Source organism: Dendrobium catenatum, unplaced genomic scaffold (genome assembly GCF_001605985.2).
Source record: "Dendrobium catenatum unplaced genomic scaffold, ASM160598v2 fragScaff_scaffold_1067, whole genome shotgun sequence".
NCBI classification, from domain to species: domain Eukaryota; kingdom Viridiplantae; phylum Streptophyta; class Magnoliopsida; order Asparagales; family Orchidaceae; genus Dendrobium; species Dendrobium catenatum.
The window spans coordinates 1208124-1216422 of record NW_021319529.1 but is presented as its reverse complement, the minus strand read 5'-3'; the positions used below and the strand labels follow the sequence as shown (position 1 = coordinate 1216422).

Sequence of the window (8299 nt, the reverse complement as noted above, 5' to 3'; positions counted from 1 at the left end):
CTGAGCATATCCACAATAGAATGCCAAGCAAGAGAATAAGAATTTTTTTCATGATGAAACAGATTCGATGAAACAGATTCGATGCTTCGATTATTCTGGATAAATAGAATATGAAATCAAGTTGTCCATTGATACAGTTGCAATCAACATATTTGGAGAAGTTAACTCATTTTCTACATAGCACTGTAGAAGCTTTGGCTTATCCTTCTGTCGAGTTGATGAAAATATAATATTCATTGGAAAGTTGGATGGTGACTGCGAGTGATGCGTGGAGTTAAGGCCCCAAATTGTTGGGATAAGCTAATTGTACTAATAATTATGGTGTAATGATGATGATGAGGCTGATAAGTATTAGTTTTCATTTGGGACTGCTTTCAAACTGATTTTGGAAGCAACTTTATAGTATAAAAATTACTGATGTATGTAAAAATCCCTTTTAATTTACATATTTAACATCTAAACTTCTATATTTACTAATATACCACCTAAAATTTCATTTTTCTTCTATTCTAACACTCCATTGAAGCGATGAGATACTTGTATTCACTGTGAAAGGATGTCATTGACGGGGAAGATAGTCATTGATAGTTATTTTTTACGGAAGGTTTAAACGGAATGTTAGAATTGATTAAAAGAGGGGTTTTAGGTGGTATATTAGTAAATATAGAAGTTTGTGTTAAATATGTATTTTTAATAGTTTTAGATGTTATGTATATAAAAATTCCTTTTAATTTTTGTACTAAAAAACTGTTTTAAGAAGCAGTAAGAAAGTAGTCCCAAACGAAGCCTTAGAAGTGGATGTTGGAAATAGGAATCCTAGATGATGAAGAAAAATGTTTTGGGTTACTTGCCTAACAAAATGTGAGCATTTAAAGCTTCTTAAAGAAGTATAAGATCAATGCTTTTTCAATAATGTTTGGCCACTAGGAACTATTTAGAAGCTATATATTTGTCCAACCTCTTGTAGCTGCTATTCCTATGCTTCTAACTGTTCATAATTCAGAAAAAAGGAAACAGGATTAATGGCATCATTGAGATTGCAATTTTCTTTGCCAGAAATAAACTTTACTGGAAAGATTAGTTCTAACAAAAGTAAGCAAATGAATGCAATATTCTCTTACTCAGTATATTTTATCAACTAATATGTTCTAAAGTTATAAAATTTGCTTTCTGAATACTTATTATTTAATTTCGGAAGTCATAAAATGGATTCTTTCGCTTCACATTCAAATCTTTTCATTACCTGCTTCCCTATTTCACTGCAATATAAATCACTCTCTCTTTCTTGAACTTTTCAAAGATCTCTAATAGCATTCTTGATTGTTGTTGAAAGCTTTCAAGCACCTAAGGTTCATTCATGGAAGCATGGCTTCTGTATTATTCAACATGGACAAAACATCTATATATTTGTTGTCATCATTAATTTACTAAACTTTCTGTTAGTCTCTTTTTATCTGGGAACGCTATTTACTAACTGATTTTTCCATCAATTTTCATTCTTCAAGATATTTAAGAAAAACTCCTTTGGCTTCTCTCAATCCTAATTGAGACATGTTGACCATTGACGTTTGATCGACAATCAAACATAAATTTATAATAAAATTAATGAAATGAATCCATAATGATGATCATCAAAGTTTGAGTATTCTATAAATGACATTGACAACTTTATATGATCGACCTTTCCATCTCTTACAGACTGTACAAGCTCCACATTCAAGTTTTCATGCATGGAAATTTCAAATGGGGAACAAAAATCCTCCAGCTTACACAGCAAATCATTACTTTCATCGGGGAAAAAACCTTGCAGAAAAGAGATAAGTGTTGCCACTCCCTATACATCAATCACAATAACTAATGAACTACTTGACGCCTACGAGGATGAGTATGATGGGGTTGTCATTGATTCCCAAAGCTTGCCTCTTAGTGCAAATGCATTTACAACCATTCTTCAATCTTCACTTTCTTCATGGAAGCTAGAGGTTCTATATATATATCTTCATTTGATCAATTGTCTTTAACAACATATTTCTCAACTAAATGATTCAATATATGTGATGATATGAAATGAAGGGAAAGAAAGGTGTATGGTTGAAGATTTTAGAAAAACAAGCTGACCTTGTTCCAGTTGCACTGAAGGTGAATCTTGCAGCTTCAATCTATTCATTTTTCCTTATTACTTTTCTTTATCTTTCCTGGAAACTTTTCTGTACACTGATTTGAACACGTTAAAAGTCCCTGCGTTTGTAGAAATTCATTGATTTGTCTGTAATTGGATCCTTTCTGAGAGTCCTGAGACTAGACTTCATTTTAGACGACTTTTTTACAGCTTCTTAAAATAACTTTCTAGTTCAAAAATTAAAATTTTAGTAGTAAAAAACTGTTTTAAGAAGCAGTAAGCCATCCGTCCCAAACGAAGCCTAATACCGGCGGTAGTTATTAGCCATAAAAATCATTCAAAATTACTGTTTTGTTGATAACTGATTCTCCTTTTTGTATAATCTCAATGGTTCTTTGGAAAAAAAACTTCTTTCAGCAAGGATTCAGCTATCACCATGCAGAACCAGGTTATGTTATGCTAACATATTGGATTCCAGAAGAGCCTTGTTTTCTCCCTTCTACTGCTACGCATCAAATTGGTGTGGGAGGGTTTGTGATCAATGAAAGTAAAGAGGTAATATTGTTAATAATTTCCTGTTTAAATTTTGAGCTATGTTTGTTATGAAGAAGATTCACGAAATTTATATGTGAATTAAAGAATATTATTTCAGTTAAATAAAGTAGAAGCTTCCCCCAACAATGAGCAAATCCAACCTTTATTCATATCTTTTATCTTTTAGCCAAACTTTTTGAATTATGATTATAGCGACTAAAAGAAATTGTTAGTGCTGTTTTTCTTAAAGAAAAAAGAAATGCTATCTTACGTATGACAGCTTGATGTATTGGCCGGTTATGTGACAGTCTTCTTTACTACACTGACGATTTTATTAGTATAATCTTGATGATTGTTAATATGTTTATAGACTTTATTAGTAAGCTGATAACTTCAATTAACATAATGAAAAGATTAATTGATATGTTAAAGGTAGATGCCAAACCTTTTTAAAGTGTGTGATTAAGGCTTTGTTTGGGACGGCTTTCTTACTACTTCTTAAAGCAACTTTTTAGTATAAAAATTTTAATTTTTATACTAGAAAGCTTCTTTAAGCAACAGTAAAAGCTATCCCAAACGAAGCTTAAAACATAAAGTTAAATGAGCAATTATCACAGTTTCAATTCATCCAAATATGTTTCTAAAGAAAAAGAAGGGGTTAAAGAGAAAGCATGCAAGAGCTTTTAATTGCACCAGTAGTAGTTATAATTTAGCAAAAGTTGTGACTAAAGATTTGTATTAGAAATAAAATGAAACTTAGAGGCTTCGTTTGGGATAGCTATCTTATTGTTTCTTAAAACAGTTTTTTAGTATAAAAATTTTAATTTTTTATTAGAAAGTTGCTTTAAGAAGCAGCAAAAAAGTCGTCCCAAATGAAACCTTAATCTGATACTTAGTCACAATTTACAAACAAAATTGTGCGGTCATAGCTAAAATTCTAGTGACCAAAATATGTTTCTAAGCCTCGGTAATCTGTAACTATTTCATTATGCTTAGGTGCTTGTTGTGAAAGAGAAGAAATGCCCTCTAAGATGCTCAGGAATGTGGAAGTTGCCCACTGGTCTCATAAATAAGGTTATTATTCATATTGGTTTCAGCTCATGAATGACTATCTTAATCTTTCTTTTCTCCTTGAACTCATTTGCTAATTAATTTCATTTATCAGTCTGAAGAAATATTCTCTGGAGTTGTGAGGGAAGTGAAAGAAGAAACTGGGGTACAGTTCATTCTAAATCTTTTTTTTTTCATAAATAGCACAGGAATTTGCTCAACATTCACACAAGATTTCCTAATAACGAAAAACAAATTTCTTTCATTTCAGATAGAAACTGCATTTCTGGAAGTGGTAGCCTTCAGGTGAGAAAAAATTTTCTTTCTGCAATAAGCAGAGATTAACAAATTCATTAAACTCTTTTTATAAACAGGCATGCCCACCAAGTTGCTTTCGACAAATCCGACCTCTTCTTCGTGTGCATGCTCAAGCCATTAACATTCAAGATCAGCATTGATGAGTCTGAAATCCAAGATGCAAAGGTAAATTATCAACTGAAGAACACTTCATTTTGTTTTTTAAAGCCAAGTATTATAAGAAATAGTACTGTATTTGTTGCAGTGGATGGCTCTTGAAGAGTTCTCAAACCAGCCATTTCAGCAGGAAGATAAATTGCTGAAGAACATAACTGGACTTTGTGTTGCCAGATATCAAAACAAATATCAGGGATTTACAGCTCAACGAATGATGTCAAAGTTTGATGACAGATTAACATATCTGTATCATGGATACTGCATGTAAAAGCATGCAAAGACTATTGTGATATGAAAGATAATTTGAGATAGTGATCGGTATAAGTTGAATGGCTAATATTATGATTTGAAGGGCTATAGGAATGTTGGATCTAGTTCATGATTGTTAGGCCAAAGCTCATCATCCCCCCCCCCACACACACACACCTACATAGCCAGGAATCACAGTAAATAGGAACCAACACATAGAAGAGGTGCGAAGTAATAACCTAAAAGAGCAACCAATTATCCATCTTATACCAACAAGGACGACTGCAGAACCCCAATAAAGTTCAAAAAAACCAATTTAAACAATTAATACCAGCATTGATCGAGTCCAGGAAAAGGTCCTCCAACCGAAATACCAAATCCAACCCAACTATACAGGGAAACCCAGATACCAACACCCAGCCGAGAATCCAAAACCGCAAAATATCCAGCAAAACCCAGGAAAAGATCCACCCCACACTGCTTTCCCAGATGAACCAGCACAGCAAAATCACCCTATAACCCAAATGAAAGAAAGCTGAGTAGCTCAATACCAATCAGTAGACCAGTGAAACACCAAACCCAAAAGGGAGATGCAAGCAAAAGACAATTAAATTCTAAGATAAGGGAAAGAGCTTTTATCCAAATGAATAAGACCTTTAAGAGCAGCAGGAGCGCGCATTGCTTTCTACAATATCAATAAAATTTGCCTTCCCAGCTCCAAAACAAGCTAACCAAATAGCACAAGCATTAGCCTCCTTATGGATAAAGGAATTCTGAACATTGATAGAATTCATCAAATTCCTTATGTCTCTAATAGTATAAAAAGCCTCCGGATGACAAATAAGATTATTTCTAACTTTTTCACCCCTAATCTAATAAAAAAAATATCATTTCTAATATTTTCTAATCAATTGATCTTTTTAGGTCTACCTCTACCTTTTTTAATATAAGTCAAATCTAATACCTCTACTTTCCTAACCGGGTCATCGGAAGGCCGCCGTTTTATGTGACCAAGCTATCTAAGGCGACTCTCTCTAATCTTATCTTCCACTAGCACTACATAAAAAAAAATTATTATTGAACTTTTATGATTACAATAACAAGTTAAGCTCAAAATTTAATAACTATCAATTTCATTTACTACATTACAAAAGAAAAAAAATAATATGTATCTAATTTCTTCAATCTACATCCTGTTCTCCATGCAACACTATGCATCAAACAACTTGTTAATGCCTATAATGTTTATTTAAGATAAGGAATTCAAAAAAGGAGCAAGCAAATTAATTTAAATAAGAAAATATAGGATTTTTTATTAAAGAATGGAGGCTTAAATAAAATTTTTTTAACTCTTATGCTCTATGTTGGTGTGCTCTCAACATGGCACTCTAGCTATAGAGAAATCAAGGTTCAAATCTCAAGAATTTATCATATAAATCTTGGTATTTACTTTTATAATTCTTCATAGACCTCACATAGTTGCATTGCTTTGAGAATTATTATGGCACTAAAAAGGCATAAAAATTATCTTATAAAATAAAAATATTAATTTTATTTTTTTAGAAAACTATGTTAGGTTAAAATGATAATTGGAAATTAAAGCACAACAAAAATCATAAATTTGAAGAAAAATAAATAAGGATAAGAGGAACAATATTTTTATGTGATTTAACCAAATCACAATATTGTCGTATGACTATGCCTAGCTAATCCTTGGTTAGTATTCAACTAAATAATCTTACCATATTACAATAATTTTGCATTCTTCTATGATAGAGCGGGTATAACTATACTCCCCTATAATAGGCAAGTACAACCCAAAGAAAAAGAAGCTTTATAATAATAATATTTTTCTCGCAATAAATTCTTTAAAAAATATTTGAAAATATTTTATAGAAATTAAAACTAAAATTTTTGTAATATTGTAATGATGATTAAAATTTCAAGATTGCTAAATGTAAACAATGAGAATTATCAATGTGTGAATAATTTCATCAACATTAAAAAGCATGAAAGAAAATTTTCAAACCAACTAACAATAATGCATGAATAGATTTTAAAAGATATTGTAAATGAGATTGAAAAAAAAAATTGTATTCAACTAATTATGAAGAAAAGATTATTCAAAAGTTTCTTTCTCAATGTCCAAAGATGAAAAATATAAAGCTTACTTTGATCAACATTAGTCCTTTGAAAAGTCAAAAAAGTTGAAAAAAAATCAGCACTTAATCTCCTAGGTGAATGCCAAAAAGATTTTGAAAAGAGAATGTGCCTTAGGGTTTTTCCAAGAGAGAAGTGAAATTTTTCTCATGAGAGAAATTGACTTAGGATTTCAAATGAAAATTTGAGTTGGTAGAGTGTGTGTTGTAAGCATTATACCATAATATAGCATGTACAAATAAAAGTAGTAAGATTAGAAATATTTTTGCATGGAAACCCCAAAAAGGAACAAAACTATGGGGCATAGCCTGGAAAAGAATATACTATATATATCCATATATATTAATATTTCCTTCCTCAAAGTTAAAGAACAAGATGACTATTTGTGAATAAGATGTGTAATTTCTCTTATGGAGGTTAATAGAAATCAAGTGTCCTCCATAGATGAAAAATTAATACTAAGCAACAAGACTTGATTTCTCCAAGAGATTATAGAAAGAAGTGTCCACAGGCTAACAACTAGAACTAATAACACGGTTAAATCTTATTAGAATTCTATAGACGGTGGCATTTATTGATGGTCATCTTCAATTATGATGGCAGTTGTTAGTGGAAATAGCTTATGATGGTCATCGATGAAGATAGCTTGAACATTTAAGAGAGCTCTCTAGTTCTCTCATTTCTCCATCCCTCATTTTGAGAATGAGGTTCTAAATAGAAGTTATTTGGGGTAGACATTTTGGTAATTAGAACTATAATACAAAATACTCTATCATATGATCCATATTAACTCCCTTGATCATGAAGCATTCATTTAGTATTTAGGTATCTTAATGGTGTCCGAATTGAGTGATGTTGGGCTCTTTGGGATTGTCTCATCAAGCCGCTCAATTTGACTATAAGCATGTCGAATTTGAAGATTACTTAGCCATCCAGTTAATGTTTGGAGTTTTCCGTTATGCTTCTAGTGTTTTATTTCAGCTCACTTAGTCTTGGATTGGAGCACTTTTAATATTGTTAAATTCATCTCATTGAGATGTTCATTTCGACTATAAGTATGCTTAAATTAGAATTCATTTGATCCTGAATTTAACTTATGGAAGCTTTCAAGTCAAGTTTTGCCTCGAGAATCAAGTCAATCAAACCAATTTTTTATTGATATATCATTCTTCAGCTTATTTCATAATGTCAAAACTTATAACACTCAATAATATTTTCTACATTTCAAAAATCTTGTTTTTTTATTATTTTCTCAGGATTTTTTCTTTCTTTTTCATATAACTTTTTTTATTTCCTTTTTTTATAGATTTTGTTTTTGAATTGTTTTTAAATTTTATTTAATAGATTTCTCTCTCTATTCTTCTTCTTCTTCTTTTAAGTATATTTATATATTTTATTAATTTTATATAAATTTAATAATATGCACACACACACACACACACACACACACACACACACACACACACACACACACTTCTCTTCTCCACTCACCTCTTATGAGAGGCAATCCATTATGTTGTATAGGTGATATCCCCTTTCAAGCTTTAGTGTCTCTCTCTCTTTAGAGAATGATTTTCTCTTGCTCTCCTTCTCTTCTCCATTTCTTCTCTTAAGAGAGGCAATCTGCGACCATACATACATGATATCCCATTTCAAGCTCTAGTTCCCCTCTCTCTAGAGAACTAGTAATTTCATACAGACTTGTGAGTGATA

The 8299-nt window shown here is 31.4% G+C and overlaps 1 protein-coding gene across 2 annotated transcripts; it reads left to right on the top strand.

The window, feature by feature from the left end:
• Positions 1-957: 957 nt before the first annotated feature.
• Positions 958-4532, top strand: LOC110107942 (nudix hydrolase 8). 2 transcript variants are annotated; one of them, XM_028698343.1, is made up of 9 exons: positions 958-1092; positions 1699-1922; positions 2074-2139; positions 2537-2674; positions 3650-3727; positions 3819-3869; positions 3975-4009; positions 4078-4186; positions 4266-4532. In XM_028698343.1, exons 1-9 carry the CDS (start codon positions 1023-1025, stop codon positions 4443-4445), a joined length of 951 nt encoding a protein of 316 aa, XP_028554176.1. In that variant the 5' UTR covers positions 958-1022; the 3' UTR covers positions 4446-4532. The 2 variants fall into 2 exon arrangements, with proteins under 2 accessions (XP_028554176.1, XP_020694053.1); XM_020838394.2 differs by having other exon boundaries at positions 1699-1982.
• Positions 4533-8299: the final 3767 nt, after the last annotated feature.

Excerpts from the sequence above, each read along its gene's own strand:
- LOC110107942 (XM_020838394.2), top strand. The coding sequence starts at position 1,023 with ATGGCATCATTGAGATTGCAATTTTCTTTGCCAGAAATAAACTTTACT. Across the intron at positions 1,983-2,073 it reads TTTCTTCATGGAAGCTAGAG|GGAAAGAAAGGTGTATGGTT; the intron begins GTTCTATATATA and ends TATGAAATGAAG. Across the intron at positions 4,187-4,265 it reads CTGAAATCCAAGATGCAAAG|TGGATGGCTCTTGAAGAGTT; the intron begins GTAAATTATCAA and ends TATTTGTTGCAG.